The sequence below is a fragment of the Delphinapterus leucas genome, chromosome 12, assembly GCF_059928025.1.
Source record: "Delphinapterus leucas isolate spDelLeu-1000000601 "Yukka" chromosome 12, BTC_Dleu_Yukka2, whole genome shotgun sequence".
Classification (NCBI taxonomy): Eukaryota; Metazoa; Chordata; class Mammalia; order Artiodactyla; family Monodontidae; genus Delphinapterus; species Delphinapterus leucas.
In genome coordinates this window covers 18,237,991-18,258,866 of record NC_143140.1, presented here as the reverse complement: position 1 = coordinate 18,258,866, position 20,876 = coordinate 18,237,991, and the positions used below count along the sequence as shown (strand labels likewise).

General features: G+C 41.2%; 1 protein-coding gene across 3 annotated transcripts in view; it reads left to right on the top strand.

Annotated features, from left to right (window-relative positions):
* The window catches only part of FILIP1 (filamin A interacting protein 1), a 195,143-nt gene that overhangs the window by 134,952 nt on the left and 39,315 nt on the right, over positions 1 to 20,876 (top strand). For all 3 annotated transcript variants that reach the window (XM_089921748.1, XM_022590352.2, XM_022590353.3), the window contains one exon: positions 2,365 to 2,543. In XM_089921748.1, coding sequence (XP_089777874.1) covers positions 2,365 to 2,543 — 179 coding nt within the window. The remainder of the gene's footprint in view (positions 1 to 2,364; positions 2,544 to 20,876) is intronic.

Genomic DNA, 20,876 nt, shown 5'->3' with positions numbered 1-20,876 from the left:
ATTGGCATAAATAGGTAGATGACCACCGCCAGGTTCCTATTACTCTCTCCTAGACTCTGGAGACAGCACCTGAGGGAGAGTACAATGTACCATCTTATGGCAGACAGAGTAAAAAATAAGAAATGAAAAGGCAGGGCTGTTCATGCCCAGCTCGCTGTCCCAATACAGCCTTTAAAAACCATTCCTTCCTCAGGGAGGAGAGGGTCAGGGTATCAGGAAACAGGCAGAAGCTACTCTTGCAAATACTCTCAAAAGGAGGGAAGCCCTTACTTTACGACAAAGTTAAGAAGGATCAAAAAGGGGAAAGAGGGCTTTCCTGGTGGCGCAGTGGTTGGGAGTCCGCCTGCCTATGTGGGGGGCGCGGGTTCGTGCCCCGGTCCGGGAGGGTCCCGCGTGCCGCGGAGCAGCTGGGCCTGTGGGCCGTGGCCGCTGAGCCTGCGCGTCTGGAGCCTGTGCTCCGCGGTGGGAGGGGCCACAGCAGTGAGAGGCCCGCGTACCGCAAAAAAAATTAAAATTAAAATTTAAAAAAAAAGGGGGAAAGAGCTGCTCCTTGCACATTTCTGATGATGTCCCAGCAATGCTTGACAAATTCTATAACATATGGTGAAAATCACACTTGTGGAAAAATGGAGAGTTCTTGGGGAGAATATTTTGTAACAGGGAGTTATTCCAGTGAAAAAATCTCTTGTATAGACCATCCCATTAAGACTGCAGTAATTTATCAGAACACATAAAAGTACGATTTGCCTCCCTGATGATCTCAGGTATGGCTGGCCAACCTGGGCTTCACCAGTCTGACTGGTCACCTGTTCTTAGGCAAAGGGGGTGGAGGTCTAATCAGAAGGCACTGAGGATTATGGGGACAGAGGTGGAAGGAAAATTGAATGAGATCATCATAGCAACAAAGGCCAAAATTGACTAAGGAAAGAGTGTACCTAAATCAAGCTGGTGGAGAAGAAGTTCAGGGACTTGAGATGGGGAGAAATTTCAGTATGTTTCAGACAGAAGGATCATGGTTTAGGGGATGATTTTAGCTCTGTTATCAACAGAGAGCTAATGGGAAAAATATTAAGGAATTTAAGAAGAGAGAAATCTATTTAAGAGGAAACATGAGGCCTTAAAGACCAAACTGGAAAGACCAAAAGGGAAATGGATCTAAGTGCCCATTATCTCTTTTATTTTGGGCCCCATAAATGATTCATTCACAATGAAAATATAATAAAATTGTACAGGGAACCTCAGATCCTCCTTATGACTGAAGGGCAAACGTGCAACATCAGGGGAATAGCTCTGAAGCTGATACCCGTGGAGCTACTCCACTGAGTCTTACAGAGTTGGCTGTGGGATTAAGAATGGATTCTAAATATATCTGATTCACCTAGAGCAGTGGTTCTCAACAGGGAGGGGGGCATGGGGACTTTTCCTTCCAGGAGACATTTGACAACGCCTGGGGATAGTTTTGTCACAACTGGACATGGTAGTACCAGCATCTAGTGGGCAGAGCCCAGGGATGCTGCTGAGAATCCTATAGTGGACAGGACAGCCCCTCAAATAAGAATTACTTGGCCAGAAATGTCAGTAGTGCTGAGGGTGAGAACTCCTGCACTAGGGTTTGAAGAGGAGAGTAGGATAGGGAACTATCAATATTGTAAGATTGGGTCCAATTTAACAAACATGTACTGAACACCTACTTTCCTCCAGGTGCTGTGCTAGGGACCAGGGACTAAAAAGATGATCAAGGCATATGGTCCCTTAAAGATCTTATAGCCTGGCTGGAGAAACAGACACAAAAAGCCCTGTAATAATATTTGATAAGATCTCTTTTAGTTTGAGATATGTGCGCTCTGCAAGTTCTGAGATTCTCCCTATATTTAGTACCTCTTGAAAGAAGAGGATTGTGGGTCCTTCATATACTTTTCCTAGAAATGCACTTAACTACAAGCCTTAAAAAAAAAAAAGAAAAAAAGGTTGCAATGAGGATAATTTCCTCCTCCCGGGGGAGGAGTTTGGTGCCTGCTGAGCTCTTTATTTTTCTGAGATTAGGCCAGATGCTATTCTCTTTCTTTCTGAGTATAGGGCTTCACCGTCTCATTGAAACAGTGAGTTTGCTCTCCTGAAAGGTTAGGAACCACACATATGTTCACAGAAAAAAGGCCAGAGGCCAGAAATTACTGCAGCCCTATTGTGGCTAGTTCATAAATCCAACTGGCCTAGAGAAAATGATGGCATGGGGAAAATGGCAAAGAGCAGATTCCGTGTCCTCCCCTACAGGTAATAAATCATTAGACCAATGCAAACAAATTATTTAGAGTCCTCCGTAAATGAAATAAAATATTAAGCTCTTTCCCATGTTTGCGTCCTCAGCTGGACAGACTTGAGGAAAAACAGAAGGAAACCTACCGGCGCATGCTAGAGCAGCTACTGCTGGCCGAGAAGTGTCACCGGCGCACGGTGTACGAGCTGGAGAACGAGAAGCACAAGCACACGGACTACATGCACAAGAGCGACGACTTCACCACCCTGCTAGAGCAGGAGCGGGAGAGGTAACTGCGCACGCGCGCCCCGGAGGGCCGCGCTCTCGTCCTGCCCCTCCTGCCCTGGATCAGATTTCCACCCGTGACTCCGCGGACACGTGCCCGGGGTTTAATTCCTAATTTCCTAACGGTTTGCAGAGAGTGAGACAGACTTTGCTTGGAACTATTAATGTGAGCATGTTGGGGGTTCGTATAAATACGGCAACACATTCCCACTAGGAGGTGAAAAGCCAGAAAGCCACAAACTAAGGGAGCTTCTGTTTTAACTTGATCAACGTTTGAAAAGCCTCTCTACTAACTGCCTTCTATTAGAAATAACATACTTTTTCTCTTTGGGATTAAAATGCACTTATTCAGTGAGACAAATTATCACCATTTTAAATGAATCCTATTCATTCTTAAAACGGGTATAGAAAACCTTACTACTTGGTTGTGTATGAATTACTTAATGCCTAGAATTACCTGCTTAACTTTTTCAGGGTTGCATAACTCTTAAAACTCAGTGTAAAACAAAACAGAACAAAAATTCAGCGTTGAGCCTTGAACACTGTAGGTAGTTTTCTCAGACCAGGGATTAGCACCTTTGAAGCAGAGACTTCAAATTGAAACGCTTTGTGATGAGCTCTTTGATACTCTCCAGTTTTTCAGCATCTTCTTTTTAGCTTATTCTCTCCTTTTCCTCCCCTCAGCTGAATGGTTACATCTGTGAATTCCACAGTCTTTGAAACCAATGACATTGAATCCCGATGCTTTGAGTTACCAAGCGTGTCTGCTTCTGTGTTTAGGACTTGCAAATTAAGAGCCATTGGGAAAGAGCTTCACCAGTCCCAGCTTTGCTATATCTAGTTACAAAAAGGAGATCTGGTTTTCCCAGATTAGTTTATTTGCCAGAAAAAGTTACCTCAATAGGAAAGTAAATAAAAGCGTGAAACAACAGGTTTGTGTTAAATTTTTAAGTTATTGGTAATGTTTACTTATTATTGGACTTGGTACATCTCTTGAGGAAGGAGAAATGGAAAAGGGAGCAATGGCTGCAGTGTTATGTACAATACCCTCCACTTATGGTTTCTTTAAGTCTGTCTTCTGCTGCTGGAAGTTCAGGCTTATCAGCTTCTTGTTTGGACAAATAGATGGTCCAATTTGATACTTTGGGGCAACCAAACAGTGAGAATACACTCTACCCCCGCAACCTCCATGAACTTTCCGACCTCAAGCATAGGTATTGCAAACAAGGTTTTAATGATGGTGTAAATTACATATAATCTAGGTGTCCTGTGTTGGAATGGGGTCAGGTAAGAGTAGCAACTTGTTTGATATTTCTTTAAAAGATCTGAAATCAAATAATTTTAAACAACCAGCTGTGTGAATTAATATTTTCTGATCACTTTGTAGATCATTTGGTCTAGAATCAGATAGGTCTGCCTTTTCTACAATTTCCCACCTAAGCTAAATGACTGAGGTGAATTCACCTACAGAGTGGTAGGTTTAAATGAAGTATGTGGATGGAGAGACTGTACTTACCCAGCTGTTTTTCTTTCTTTTTTGTTTTCCTAATATTTGTGTACTGTGAGAATAATTGAAATAATAACACTTGATGGAGAGCTCTATAGTTCACAAAGTACTTTTATATTCATTATACAACAAGCCTGTCCCAAGTGTACTTATTTACTAACTTCATGTTGACCAATTCAAGACTAACAATTCCAATCCCCTGCCCCTCCTTTGGAGTTGTTTAATTTTACTAGGGCAATTACACAACGATTTCTCCTGAGCAAAGCGCTATGTAGGAGGTTTTAAAAATCAAAGCAGAATTAAAAATTATATATATCATGATGCTTTTCATACTTTGATCAGCACCGTTGACATATGTCACCAGATGTACATGTTTTAGATAAGAATCTTTGACTCACTAAATATCCAACCACTTTAAGATTCTGAAACAGTAGTTTTGACTCAACAGGTTATACTTTAGTGCTTTATATATTTTCCTGTCAATGTTTCTGCCCAGGCCACCCCCCTGACTGACCACCAGTGCACATGCTGTGGGCACATGCTGACCGACACTCATTATGCTAAATTAAACACCCTCACTAGGACCCTGATAACTGAAGCTGGCATCGCTGAATTTCTCTGCGTTCTGATCTGAGGCGTCCACGGTGACTGGCTTTGCTGAGTTCCCTGGGCAGTGAAGCCTTTAGGATTTTCTCAAAGGTCAGGCCTGGGCCTCCCGCTGCCCTTTGGAAGAGGCCCTGCTAAATCTGCTTTGGGTTAAATCCTCTTTCTGAAGTAAGCGGTCATAATTAGATGTACTTATGGGGGCTGCCAGTTTGCTGACCCCGGGGCTTTCTTTCCCGTGGGCAATGTCGCCAGGGGCTGGTCCCCACCAGGACCTGGGCCATGGCTCAGCCAGGCCCCAGCGCCCCACTCCGCCACAGCCCCTGCAGGGGAAGCTGGGCTACTGCTGACAGCTGGTTTTTCCGAGCCGGAGTGGGAATTCTGGCATAGACTATTCCAAGTCCTTTGTTTGCCTCTTTGTTTTGCACTCCCTTCCCTCTTTCTCCGGAAAAGTCCCTTTTGTGAAAAAAAAAAAAAGAGAGAGAGAGAGAGAGCGCCAAGAGCTTTCCTTCAGAAACATTTCCCTTTAATTCTCCTGTGAGCATGAGTGAAGGAAGGAAAAAAGTGAGATGAGATAAGCCCAAGTTGTTTGTTCCCTGTAATCACCCAGTTTCTACTGGGGGTGTGACTCTGCAGGCTGCCTCTACCTAGACAGCTTTCTGATTTGGTGGCCATGGGCGGACGGGAGTGCAGACCCAGGGGACCCTCCACACATGCAGAGCATCTAGGCTCCGTTCTCTACACTTGTCCTGCTCTGTAAGGGTTTCTCACGCCCTCTGGAAAATGGTTAAAGGTAACAAAAAGGGACTCAGGCAGACAGGATCAGTAGCTATCCAGATTCAGATATTTGATGAAACCAGAAGTCCTTGCTTTTCAAAAACAAGGCTTGGTTTGACTAGTATTGCAAAAGACTTCTGAGTTCAGCCCTTTCAAGTCCCTCATCCTACAGGTTGGGTAACTGAGGCCCAGAAAAATCATGTAGCTCAACTAAGACGACAGTGCAGGCCACTGGTCCAGCACTGTTGTACGGATGAGTCCCTTGGGCAGAATGTCTTGTTTTATGTTTTCTTTGTGTGTGTGTGTGTGTGTGTGTGTGTGTGTGTGGGCTCCCAACCTCCAAGCTCTTACGTCCAAACTATGACACAGAATCTTAAAAGGCATTATGATGGTTGTTGGGAGGATATAAACAGATCTATTTGGACCACTGGTGTCTTTCAACTGTCAAGACTGGAGAGGCTTTGGAACAGCATCTGCTGGAAGGAGCAGCCTGGGGACTTGTTTTGGAGCGGAGTTGGAACAGTGTTCTACTTCTGTTGCATTCTGATGGGAGGCTGATGGGAGTTATGGGGGAGCTAAATAAAGCACCCCTCCAAGCTACCTCCTTGTTATGGCCACTCACCCAGACCCTGAAAGTGTAAAAACTAAGCAGAAGTTATTTTTCACTTTTCAGGAGTTGTTAAATTCATCCTATATAAAAACTCCACAAATTAAGTGCCTAAAATGGACAAAGTATTGTTCTGGGCTTCCTTTATGCTAAACCAAAAGACCCATCATAATGTGTTACCATCATTTACTGCTATTTATTTTTACAAATAGTTGTATTCCCAAATTAAAAAGTGGAACTAGCATGAAAAAATGCATTGGCTTAACTAGCATTGTTTAAAATATAGATGAAAATATCCTTCATTGCAGTAATTAAGATTAGATAAAGAAAGCTCCCTTTCTAACTCACTGCTGTATTCTGTTTGGTCCATATTTTGAGTCAACTTGACCTTAAAAGGCATAATTCTGAGCACATGAGATCACCTTCAGAGTTTATGCTTTATTCTCTGTATGAACTGCAAGACTTGTAATTTTAATCTTACACTTTCTCTAGGGCTGCTTCAAGAATGTCAGGATAGAGAGAATACAGTTACATCAAAAAGTGCTTTGGAACGTAAAGAAATATTTGAGGGGGATGTGTGTACGCCTGTGTGTGTGTGTGTAAATGATGTGGGGAAGGCTGTCTAAATCTATAACTGTAGATATAGATTTGAAAGCTTTTGGATTCTATAGGCTCAGCTGGGACTACATAAATAATTACATCATCAGATAATATTGCAGCAAGCCTTCCAAGTATAGGGTCATTTTTTAAAAAACTACAAACCAGCATCTCGAGAGAAATCTCTTAACTTGTGAAGCAAAGAATGCAGGAACAGGGGCTTGGTGGACGGGAAACTTTCAAGCCCCATTTTGGTATCGTTCCTTTAGGCCTGGTGGCCTGTGGGACAGGCTGCACCATTGCACTTGCCTGTGGCGGGGATGACCGGTCAGAGCAAGTTTGTGAAAAGTTGCTCTAGCAGCCTGGGATCCTGGGAGATATTCTTGGCACACTTTCTAGAAAAAGATGCACATCTGGTTCCCTGGCATATTTTCCCTAAGTTTCTCAGATTTAGATGCCTTATCTCTAAACTATCGCAATAAAATGGACTTTTCTCATTGGTAGCGTGGAGAAGCACACTAAAGTACTTTGTAGAAAAAGATGGCTGCTGATGTGTAAAGGATCAAGCCTGATCATGCAGAAAGTAATCAATAGGTGGAACATATCAGCAGGAAACAACGGAGCCCTCTTGTCTGTGCTTAGCCCTCAGCTACATGCTGCTCACTAGCTAGACTAGATTTCATTGACCCCCCTGATACGCTGGACACGTACACATCTGGTTTAATCCTTACAAAACTGTATGAAGTATAGTTACTATCCCTATTTAGAAGATGGGAAAGCAGGTTAAATTCCTTCCACCAAGGTCACTTGCCAACAGTTAATTGGAAGAATCAGTGTTTGAACTGAGCTTCCTACAGTCAAAACAAACAAACAACCAAAAAAACCTTTTCCACTTCCAAGTTCTTACCTTCTGATTGAAATGAACACTTCATTTCTCCAACGTTTGGAGGAAGAAAAGATGACTTGAAATGTTGGCTCTGTGTATGGCACATCCATTCTGTTTGCAGGTTCAGGATTCGAATTCACAGACCTTTACCTGTCATTGAGATATGCCACCTACTATCAATATCCTGACCAAGGAAATTGCTGACCAAGAAAATTGCAGGGAATAGACAGCTTCTAAGAAAGAAGAGGAATTAGAATTCAGAGACTCAATCACAGAAAGAATACGTTTTACGGTTGATTTTCTGAAAGAATGCCAGGATCAAACTCCACCTTCCAATGGCTCTCACCCTTGCAATTTGCAAATCCCACTTCCTACTGGAAAATGTGATTGAAATGAAGGAGCCTGAGGTGATTTTGATTTTGCATAGCTAGGGTGTTTGTGTTGGGGGATGGGATAGGTGGGGACAGTGTAAAGGAAGTGATGTTGTATCTTACCTAAAGGGACCAGGCAATTGGTGACTCAAAAAGATAGCTTCCCAAAGTTGGAAGATGGGAGTTGGAAGACAGTTGGTCCTCTTAAAAGACCCAGGATATTAACATATCTACTATCAGCACTGTAGAACTAGGAGCCTGCTACTCATTCTTAACTAGACACCCCCTGGATGAAGTATGAACAAGCCCATTAAAAATGCCCTTGAGGTGGGCTTCCCTGGTGGCGCAGTGGTTGGGAGTCCGTTTGCCGATGCAGGGGACACGGGTTCATGCCCCGGTCTGGGAAGATACCATATGCCGCGGAGCGGCTGGGCCCGTGAGCCATGGCCGCTGAACCTGCGCGTCCGGAGCCTGTGCTCCGCAGCGGGAGAGGCCACGGCAGTGAGAGGCCCGCGTACCGAAAATTTAAAAAAAAAAAAAAAAAAAAGCCCTGAGGTGCATTTCACCAGATCCCATCTGTACAAAAGCTGCTGAGTCTTGGGTGGGTGTAATCTTTTTCCCAAGCTTTATAGTGTTCTCATTCTCAAGGTCACTGAGTTAGCAAACTCTGATCTAAGATTCTTCAGAGTTTTAGTAATATAACTTTTAACAGATATGCCAGGGAAGATAGGTTATCTGATCAACATAATTTTCTAACTAATCAAAGGTTACGATATGAATTAATTTACTTTTACTGTTATGGAAGATATTTCTCAAATACGTTTTACTTTTTTAAGAAAACTTTTAATATACCACAAAATCCAGTTAAGTCATGTTTGAAGATTTCAGAATCTTGTAGTGCTGCTATCTGGGTGACTCTGTATGTTATACAACCTCAGGGCCTATCAGATTATATTCAAATCTAAATGTCAGTTATGGTTGTATTTTATTGTTGATAGGATGGTGAAGATGTTTTCCGGATCTTAGGGCTTAACCCGGCTAACTGAGAATTTTAGTTAATTAGATTCAACATATTTGGACTTTTACAACAACAGCAACAGAACTTGAACCAGGAAGGACTCTGATATTATACAAAGGGGTGGGATAATAATCAAAGAAAATTGGCCATAAAAAAGGAATAGCGTTGAAAGGGAGGTCTTGCGAGACAACAGGCAAGAAACGTATTTCACTGCTTAAGATTTTAGCATGTAAGAATGCCTCAGTCCTGGTATTTGATACCCCTTATTCTAGAAAAGTCCTAGGAGAGGTGAGACTAGAGGGCGGTATTTGGAATTTGAATGTGAGAGTTAAAGAGTGAGAGCCCAGTAGTGGGAGGTGGTCAGCTTGTCAGAGTCTCTCTAGTTCTGAACCAATCATTGGGGAAGGAAAAATGGAGAGTAATATAAACCTCAGATATATGGGTGTGAAGAATTTGAGAATGGAGCTATTACTAGGTAGAGTCCAAGGGTGTCTCAGTCTGCTTTGGCTGTCATAACAAAATAGACTGGGTGGCTTAAACAACAGAAGTTTATCTTCTTCCAGTTCTGTATGCTGGAAGTTCAAGATCAGGGTTGCCAGAATGGTCAGGTTGTGGTGAGGCCTCTCTTCCTGACTTGCAGATGTCCACCTTCTCGCTATGTCCTCACAGGGCCTTTCCTCTGTGCATATTCATGGAGAGAGAGATTCTTATCAGGCCTCCAATTCTATTAGATGAGGACCCTACCCTTATGACTTCACCTAACGTTTTTACCTCCTAAAAGCTTTATTTCCAAACATAATCACGATGGGGGTTAGGCCTTCAATATATGAATTTGAGGGGGCAAATAGAAAAGGGCATGGCAAAACTTGTGGTTCTCCCTCCAATAACTCAAGAGAAAGAGAGTAAAACTTGGTGTCTGACGTGTCCAGTTGGAGAGAGCTTGATATAGCTTCAGTATCCTGCAACCCTAAAGGAATATCTAGATTTTCCCTGTGCTTCTGAAGGGCCATGGGAATAGCTGATTCAGGGCTGGAATGAGAACAGAACTGTGACTCATTTGGATCAGCAATCTGAGCAGGAATGCAACTGAGGCCAGAGACCACAGTGTGCCTCCCAGAGAATGCCAGTGTGGAAGGATGATGCCTACATGACCTCCCCCCGATCCCTGATGGCCCCAGAACTCAGCCCCAACTCCAGAAATGGGATCCTGAAGCCCTAGAGTTAACCCAGAAGACCCCGACTTGACTGAGGAGTCTTTAAATTTACAAAGGAAAACCTTACTTGACTGAGTTTACCCAGAATTAACTAAAATAAAATAGAATGAGGCAGAGGTGGCGGTGGTGGTGGTGACCGCTAGCCAGTGTAAGATGACAGTGGTGCTGTTGGTGGCAGCAGGTGAGGTGGCTGGGCCTGGCCTGGTCTGAGCCGCCACTGCTGAAAGGATGACCCAAGCCAGGAAGCGGGCTGCTGAGCCTCGACGGCCTGCGTGCTTGTAACTGCCCCAGCCAGACACACTCCTACCCTTGACGTAGCCATCCTTCAGTGAATCTACAGATGTATTTTCTCGGGAGCTCAGCCTGACCCTACCTCAGTGATACAGGAGGAAAGACCCACTGTTGTATTCAATAAATAAATAAATAAATAAATAAAATGGAATGGGAGCCCATAAAAGAAACCTAGAGATATAGAAATATGAAGATAATTGTATTTCTTGCACGCATGAGTTTGAGGCCTGCAGTTACTACCCCCTTCGTTAGTAAAATCATCCAGGTGTGTGCTAAAGAGAAATACTGTAGTATTTCTCTTCAGTACTGGTTCCAGAGTACTGAAGGTGTGCTTACTAATGTTTTGTGAAATTTAGAGGATCATCTGATCTAAGTCTAACCTTTCCAGCCAGTTAACTCTTTCCCTGGGTTACTCTAGCTACATGGTACCAGACCGCCTCAAGATCTGTAACCTAGAGACAGTTGTTTTCTCAGTCTCCTGCATTTCACTGGGAGCCAGAGAGCCTTGAATTCAAATGCTGATTCTGCCACTTACTAGACGAGTTAGATAACTCTTGGACAGGTTATCTAACCTTTCTGATTCTTGGTTTCTTTATCTATAGAATGGGGATAACCTATCTCATAGAGTTGTTTATGTTCATGAGATAATGAATATAAAGCCCCTTCTACAAAGTATAGCGTATACTGCCTAAAGGTGATCATTTCTTCTGCTCACCTGTGTATCAAACACTAAGAGGAAAACTATGACAGTTTCACTAAATCACAGTTTACATATTCTCAGACTAAGATGTTCTGAGAACAATGCAAAGTATTGGAAAAGTAAACTATACTGTTGTCCCGGGGTAGTTGTTTTGTATTTAGATTGTAGGTAGACTCAGGAAAACTGAAAACCTACTACAAACAGAGAATTCAATAAAGTGAGGTGGCAGGGTACAAAACTACATAGAATCAATATTCAAAAATCAATAGTTTTCATATTTCCAAAAGACAAAATAATATAAACTATATTAAATATTAACTATCTAGGAATAAACTTAAGAATGTGAAAGATCTACATGAAGAAGGGTTTTTAATGCTACCTAGAGATTTGAAAAAGATTGAGACCAAAGGAAAGGCTTACCATTCTAGGACTGGAGAACTCAATGTTGTAAAGATGTCATCTCCATATATTAATCCACAAACTTAATGTGGTCCTAATAAAAACACCATCAGGTTTTTTTTTAAGCATCAGAACTAAATGAGGTTACTCTGAAGTTAATATAAAAAATACACAAACAAGAATAGTCAAATATTGAAAACGAAAAGTAGTAGAGAAGAAAAGTTTCCTATCAGGAAAACTAACAAACAAACAAACAAACAAAAAAACAACTCATTTAAAAGCCACAGTAAGTAAAACAGTGTGGCGCTGGTATATGAATGGACAGATCAATGGAGCTGATATATTTCTACAAATAGATTATAGTAGATATAGAAATTTAATATATGTTAAAGATGGCATTCTAAATCAGTTGGAAAAAGCTGTGTCTCTTAGGAATGGCTATTATTATATTCATTTTTATGTATAGGATAGGTAATTTATTTGTAGACATGGGGAGAGTTGCCCATATTATAGCCAAGGCTATTTTTTTCTTTCCTGACCTATGTCAAGGGAAGATTTAGCATTTACTTTTTAAGTTTCCAAAGGATAGATAGATCCCATGTAATAAAAAATTATATTTGAGAAATAAAATATATAGCAAGAAAATGATGACTTACTTTCTACAAAAAAAAAGCAGTATTATGATTTTTAGCCACATAAAATTTTATGAGAAGTAAAATATGTGGTAACTATTGGCATCCTTTGGAAGAAAAACTGCTATAGTAACTTTGCTGAGGTCATAAATTTACAGCCATTTTTCTATAACTTTGTATATTTAAAAAATGAATACGTTAAAAAGAAGTGACAACACATTTTATATAGTGAAAAGATTAAAAGCTTAAGCCCAACTTGGACTGATTTACTAGAATAACCTGGGGAATAATTATTTTCTTTCCCCAACAGCTGCATAAAACAATGAGAAAAACAACTAATCTAAAGATTTGTACCTAGTAGTGTATCAAATTGAGTGATTTAAATGCATGTATTTTTCAGAGAAGTTATTATGGGTTATTAAATGGAGTCCAGATACAAATTCACTTATTTAGAAAGTCTAATGCAGATTGGCTTATAATTTTTGGATAAAAAAGTTGATTGTAAGTGGTACAGTGTATGTATGAAAATAAAATTTCATGCCTATCTTCACAGTTAATCAGAGAGCTCTCAGAAACTAGAGCAGATGGTAAGTTTTAAGAAACACACCATGAAAATCATTAGGAAATAACAAACAGCCCAGCTAGAATGGAACTTTAATTGACAAATTTTCAATCAGTAACTATAGCCTTAGACTTCCCTGGTGGCACAGTGGTTAAGAATCTGCCTGCCAATGCAGAGGACACGGGTTCGAGCCCAGGTCCGGGAAGATCCCACATGCCGTGGAACAGCTGAGCCCGTGTGCCACAACTACTGAAGCCCGCGCTCCTGGAGCCCGTGCTCTGTAACAAGAGAAGCCACTGCAATGAGAAGCCCGTGCACCGCAACCAAGAGTAGCCCCCACTGCTGCAACTAGAGAAAGCCCGCCCGCGTGCAGCAACAAAGACCCAACGCAGCCAAATAAATAAACAAATAAATAAATAAATAAAAATTAAAAAAGAAAATAACTACAGCCTCAGAGTCTACCCAAGTGACAAAAATACAGTGAATTTCCTAATGTAGTGACAGATTTTAAAAAATGATTTCTGATCTGTCAGTACACTATCAATTGTAATCTAGGCGGTTGTAATGCCAGGCAATTGATCAATTCTGACAGGCATTCTGTATGTTAGAAAATACAAAAACAAAATCTCCTATAGATTTTTTTTTTTTTTTTTTTTAGTTAATTGAAGCATTAGTGAAATATGTAAGTTCCAAAGAAAACACCGGAATCCAGGTTGCAAAAGCAACTGGGTTAAAAGTGAACATTTCTAGCAAGTGATGGGCTGTTTTTGGTACCCAAATTTCAAACTAGTTGAATTGAGTTTTTAATTGAGCTGATAGTTTATTTCAGCATCATGGATAAAATAAGGTATTGAAAAGTAATACGTAAGATTATTCTGGAATGAAAAGTCTTAGGAATGCTGCCCTAAATTGGCAGCCATAATAAATACCAGGCAGGGACTTCCCTGGCGGTCCAGTGGTTAAGACTCCACGCTCCCAATGCAGGGAGCCCAGGTTCACTCCCTGGTAGGGAACTAGATCCCACATGCTACAACTAAAGATCCCATGTGCTACAGCTAAGACCCAGCACAGACAAATATATTAAAAAAAAAAACAAAAAAAAACCAGGCAAAATGTTTTTTTGCACAAATTCATACACCAAGAAAGAGTTAAGAAAAGAAAGTGCTGGGAAAATGTGTTGTTTCTTAGCACCTACAATGAATAATTTTTACTTTTTTTCCGGGATGGAGGAAGGTACTCAGATTAGCATTACAAATCCTGGATTTCAGAGAGGGACTTGGAACTTGGGAAGGTGTGTTTTCAGTGGTTGGAGGTTGTTCCTTTCTGGCTTCTTGACCAAGTGTACCCTCTTTTTCCAAGAATGCTTGTGTTTGGAAAGTACTTCATGGCGGTGAAAAGTTTAAACAGAAAAGATTAATCAAAGGTTGGGGCTTTCATGCTCAATGCATAACATATTCAGCTCTTGGATGAGAACTCTTAGCTAAGAAACTATTCAAATAATATTCAGGGGCTGAATGTGAGCTTCAACTGCAAACTACAGGTCAACTTTACTTAATCTTAACTCATTCCTCTTAAGTTCAGAAATGCTGAACCTTAAGGATTTGCTTTATATTTTCCATATAGTTTTCAATATCCTATAGGAGTTCACTGAGAGTTAAAATAAATAAGCATTTATTTTATTCTGAAATGCTTAAGGAAGCACTTGTGTCTGACCTGAAATGTGAAGGAAACTGGAAGTGGTGAGCTCTGACTGTTCTGCACCCAGTGTGCTTTAGAAAGGGGCAAGGATCTGGTCCACCTAGTCTTTGTCATTTGTCACAGTGTCACCAAATCCTGCAGTATTCTAATGACGCAAGTATTCTTACTTTACCCATGTATATATACCTGCCATCCTTCCCTCCAGTACTTTAGATTTGCTCAGCTTTCCAATGCTCACAGATTTGTCTGACTCCTGCAATCTGTAATATTTGAGAAGCTTTGGATTATATTTCTCCCAAAGAAGAAGATAAATGTGTGTAGAACTACTGCCCAGACTTAATACACCATGACCAAACCTCCAGAAAGAGATCTTGGAAGAAAATTCTCCTGCCCCATCCTATGACTTTCTTCTCCCAGCCTGTCACTCCAGCCCCCCAGTGCATCCACTTCTCAAAGTTCTGGAACACAACCTTCTCTGCTGCAAAACCTGTCTCTTGAGATAAAAGCACACTGAACTGGCAGTCCCAGTGATCGCCCACACACTGAGAAACGTCCCGCTTGCCATATGCTAAACTAGATCTTTCTCAGAAATGTTCAGGAAACATGTCCTCTTTATCTCCTGTTCATTTGTGTTTCTGGCCAAGAGGCTATAGATTGGAGGTTCCAGTGACCTTCTCCTTGGGTTCCATTAATTTGCACAGAACTTAGAGAAACATTTTATTTTCTAAATCTCTGGTTTATTATAAAAGGATACAACTCAGGAACAGCCAGATGGAAGAGACGTATGGGGTGAAATATGGGGGGTGGGTGCAGATTTTCTGTGCCCCTCTCCAGGCGCGCCACTCTCTCCAAATTACTATGTGTTCACCAACCCAGAAGCTTCATTCTTTTGGGTTTTTATGGTGGCTCCATTACATAGGCATGGTTGACTAAATCATTGGCTATTGGTGATTGAACTCAATCTTCAGTCTCTTTCCCCTCCCTGAAGGTCCAAGGGGTGGAACTGAAAATTCTAACCCTCCAATCCTAGGTAACCTAGGGGCTTTCCAAAAGTCACCTCATTAACATAACAAGACACATTTATTACTGTCATCCTTTAGGAAGTTCTAAGGGTTTTAGGAGCTCTGTGCCAGAATCAGGATGAAGACCAAATATACATTTCTTATTACAAATCACAATATTACAGGAACAATTGTAAGCAACTGGTTTTAAGAGCCACTTGTTCAGGTCATGATGCTCAGTGACCACCTTGATGTTTAAAGGAAAGTGGGAGGGACTTCCCTGGTGGTCCAGTGGTTAAGACTCCATCTTCCAATGCAGCGGGTACGGGTTCAATCCCTGGTTAGGGAGCTAAAATCCCACATGCCTCGTGGTCAAAAAACCAAAATATAGGGCTTCTCTGGTGGCACAGTGGTTGAGAGTCCACCTGCTGATGCAGGGGACACGGGTTCGTGCCCCGGTCCGGGAAGATCCCACATGCCGTGGAGCGGCTGGGCCCGTGAGCCATGGCCGCTGAGCCTGCGCATCTGGAACCTGTGCTCCGCAACGGGAGAGGCCACGACAGTGAGAGGCCTGTGTACCGCAAAAAAAAACAAAAAAAAAACAACAAAAAACAACAAAAAAAACCCAAAATATAAAACAGAAGCAATATTGTAACAAATTCAGTAAAAGACTTTTAAAAAATGGTCGATATAAAAAAAAAAAATCTTAAAAAAATAAAAAAATAAAAGAAGGTGGGAGCCTAGGTACTCTGTTTCTAGGGTCCAGTGCTCTAATAAGTTATGATTGTCTTAGAAGATCTGCACCCACAGTACATTTAAAACTTGACTTGAGGGACTTCTCTGGTGGCACAGAGGTTGGGAGTCCGCCTGCCAGTGCAGGGGACACGGGTTCGAGCCCTGGTCCGGGAAGATCCCACATGCTGTGGAGCGGCTGGACCCATGCGCCACAACTGCTGAGCCTGCGCTCTAGAGCCCGTGAGCCGCAACTACTGAGCCCGCGCACCTAGAGCCCATGCTCTGTGGTGTGAGAGGTCACCATGGTGAGAAGCCTGTGCACCACAACGAAGAGTATCCCCTGCTCGCCACAACTGGAGGAGGCCCATGTGCAGCAACAGGGACCCAACGCAGCCAAAAATAAATAAAATTTAAAAAAAAAAACTTGACTTGGGGACTCGTACTCACAATAATACTTAACATGTGCATTAGATTACATTTGAGTACACATTTCAGTTAATACATGCTAAAAAGTTTGAGACAGGGAGACCCTCCATTTGGTTGTATATCCTTCATAGAAAAGAAAATTACAAATCTTCTTTAAACAAAAATGTTGATCTAATTCACTGAGTAAATTATAATTGAGTGAATGTTCATACTTGACCAGTTCATTTGGATGTTTAATAGGTTTCTCCAACTTAATGCGTCCAAAATGGAACTCTTGGTTTCTTCCTGCAAATCTATTCCTCCTGGTTGTGACCATCTCAGTCAATGGTACTGCAATCCAATTACTCGAACTAAAATGCTAGCAATTATCCTTAATCCTTGTTTTTCTCAGCCTTCCATATATAGACACCCATAAGTTGTATTGATTCTGCTTTCAAATTCTATCTGGAATTTGTCCATTTTTTCCCAGAACCATTGCCACTGCCCTAGTCCAAGATAAAGCCTTATCCAAGCCACAATCCCATTGCTTTGTCTGGGCTGCTGTAATAGCTTCCTTCAGACATCTTGTTTCCACTCTTGTCCTCCCAACCCCCAAGTACAGTCTCTATATATTAGTCATGTAAATCAGATCCTTCAGAATGAAATCCAGCTCCTTACCATGGTGTGGCAAATTGGGCCAAGGGAACTTGCTTTTTTCCAATCGTCAAATCTTACTAGAAGATTTTGGTAGCTAATGACACATGGTATGTCACGATGAAAGCCGTTCTCTAAATGAATTTTGCTACAGATATAGTTATTAGGAAGCAGTGCTTTTAAACTTGGTGAAGCTTCAGTCCCCATCCTGCAGACATGCCTACAAGTTCCCCACCTGAAAGGTTTAATCAGGCAGAGGCAGCAATATTCTAGCTACAGGATCAGCTAATTTTTTAGTTCAATTAGGTGATGGAATCCTAGGCTAAGCTTGGGGGACAAAGGACCAGATGGAGGCCTGAGTCTAGAGCCACACTCCAGGGACATAATTCTGCTGGGCTCACCAGGTGCTCATGTCTCATTTCTACAAGGATGAAAGTGCGACACATTTTGAATCACTCATTTCACTGATGAAAAAATGATTTCTAACCTTCCTCATGCTAATTAGAAAACCTTCTAGCGCACATTGAAGCTCTTATATCTTATCAGAGCTGCCTCTGGAGGACATACTCCTGATAAGGAGACTTCAAATGTTAAGTCCCTCTACCGGTCACTTGAGCGGACCTGGTTCCCCTCTTCCTCCACTCTTCATGCTCTGGTGACGCTGGCCTTTTTCTGTGCCTGGAACTTCCCACACTCCTTCCCACTTCAGGGCCGTTGCACCTAGAACCCCTGCCTCTGCTTTTTGCATGGCCGTTTTATTTGATCCTTTAGCCTCCAAAGTCACTGCCTTAGGGAAAGACTTCAGACAGCAGGTCACCTACCCTGCTGTCACCTCCTTTGAAAACACCCCACTCCCTTTCCTCAGGGCATTTATCACTGCAGCTTGAACTCCACCAGGATGGGGACCTTGTCTGTCCTGTTCACACCACATCCCCTGTGCCTAACACAATGCTTGGTCCTTAGTGGGCAGCCAATTCAGAATGAGTGAATGAAATAATCATTGGGGAAACTCAGATCAAAACCACAATGCGACATCACCTCATACGTATTAGATTTGCTATAATCAAAAAGACAAGAGATAATAATTGTTGGCAGGGATATGGGAAAAAGGAATCTCTGTTGGTGGGAATGTAAATTGGTTTAGCCTCTATGGAAAATAGTAGGAAGTTCCCTCAAAAAATTTAAAAATAGAGCTACCATAAGACTCAGCAATCCCATTTCTGGGATCCAAAGGAAACGAAGACCGGATATCAAAGAGATATCTGCACTCCCATGTTCATTGCAGCCTTATTCACAACAGCCAGGACACAGAAAGAACCTAAGTGTCCATCAAAGGATGAATGGATAAAGAAGATGTGATGTATATATGTATATAATGAAATATTATTCAGCCATGAGAAAAAAGGAAACTGTGTGATTTTTGACAACATGGATGGACCTTGAGAGCATTATGCTAAGTGAAATAAGTCAGACAAAGATAAATACTGCATGATAATCTCTTATTCGTGGAATCTAAAAAAAAATGTCAACTCACAGAAACAGAAAGTAGGAAAGTGGTTGCCAGGGGTTGAGCAGGTGGGGGAAATAAGGAAAGGTTAGTAAAAGGGTACAAACTTTCAGCTATAAGTTGAATAATGTCTGAGGATATAATGTAAGACATGGTGACTTGACAACACTGTATTGTATAATTGAAATTTGCTAAGAAAGTAAAACTTAAATGTTTTCACCAAAAAAAGAGAGATACAATTGATAGATGTGTTAATGAACCAGATGGGGGGAATCTTTTCACAATGCATATCAAATCACCACGATGTACACTTTAAATATCTTACAATTTTATTTGTCAATTATACCTAAATAAAGCTAAAAAAAAAAAAAAGATGTGGTCCTTGCGCTTCAGGATCCAATACTGGGACGTTTCTAGCTACTGTGACTCTAAAGAGGGTTCTATTGCCCATTTAAACATTTCCTCTCAGTTCCAAGAGGCTTCAATAAATAATGTCATTTGTCCAGGGAACCTTAATTAATTATGATAAATACAGCTATTTTAGGAGAGTCTTAATAGTAGGGCTTTAAATTAATTTTGAATGTAACTATTTAGTGGTATTAAGCAGGGAAGAAAAAAGACACTTCTGTGATTGACATTTATGGCATTTGTTTTAATGATTTTTCAAAGGTGATAAAACTTTTCTATTATCATTTGTCTCTAAATATTGATCTGATACGGTTTTGAACATAATCAATGACTCCCTGGGATTATAACTCAAGCTTGAATAACTAGAAGCAGACTGAATGCAAGATGCCACTTGACTATATAATCAATCTTGACTCCTTCATTTCCTTTTGCAGCGTGGATTTGTACTGTCTGTGTCAAATTTAGACCACAAATTTGTATTTTTGCCAAGTGCCTACTCTTCTCAAAATGAATAAACTGTGCATAAGCATATTATTAATTATCTATTGCCAGGTTCTGTGGCCTTGACTCACATTGTCTTATCTAATTCTCGTAATAACCCTGTAAGTTAGAATCCATATCTCTATTATACAGCTGGATAAATGGAAGCCAGAGGAGTTATAAAACATATTCTTAGTAGGTAAATGTCAAGCCAAGATTCAATCTTGGGTCTATCAATTGCCAAGAAGGCCCTTTCTGCAACACTCACTCGAACTTGTGTACAACAGGTGACGGCCACAGTTTCTTCTTTCCTTCTTGAATTTCAGTTTTTCCCATCTATATTAAAACAGTTGGGAAAAACCCTCCAAAAAATTAAAATAAAATAAACATAACCAACAACTAATTGGTTCAATATCTGTAATTTCACCTTAACCATGAATGTTGCTTTATGTACCTTTTACCAAAATAACTCGATAATCAAAACACATTTATTCAGAGCTGCGACGCTGCAACATGCACTAATCATTATACTTATTTCATGCTGTTAAGAAGATAGACATGTTCTTAAAGCAAAAGGCATGATTGAACATTAGGGAGGTAAGAAAGCAATTATCTTTAACTTATTTTTCTTTCATATTTTTGTATGCCATAACATAATAGCTTAAATATAATATAAAAGTTATCTGAGGACTTAAAAATGCTCTGCAGGGACTTCCCTGGTGGCACAGTGGTTAAGAATCTGCCTGCCAATGCAGGGGACACGGGTTCGAGCCCTGGTCAGGGAAGATCCCACATGCCGCGGAGCAACTGAGCCCGTGCGCCACAACTACTGAGCCTGCTCTCTAGAGCCCGCGAGCCACAACTACTGAAGCCCGTGTGCCACAACTACTGAAGCCCGCGTGCCTAGAGTCCGTGCTCCGCAACAAGAGAAGCCACCACAATGAGAAGCCTGCAACGAAGAGTAGCCCCCACTCGCTGCGACTAGAGAAAGCCCACACGCAGCAACGAAGACCCAACACAGCCAAAAATAAAATTATTTTTTAAAAAAATGCTCTGCAAACATTTCGTTCTGTTAACTTCAAAGTTAATTTGACTAATTTACCTGGTAATATGCTTTTATTCTATAATTAAAACAGAATTTAACACAAATGATATACAAATTCTATACATATGGGTTAGAAAAACTTATACTGGAACTTTTAAGTTACCTAACGGTTTTTTGGCTGAATTATCACTCACCCACAGACTCAGGAAAGAAAAGAAAGGAAACAAGGAAAAAAGAAAG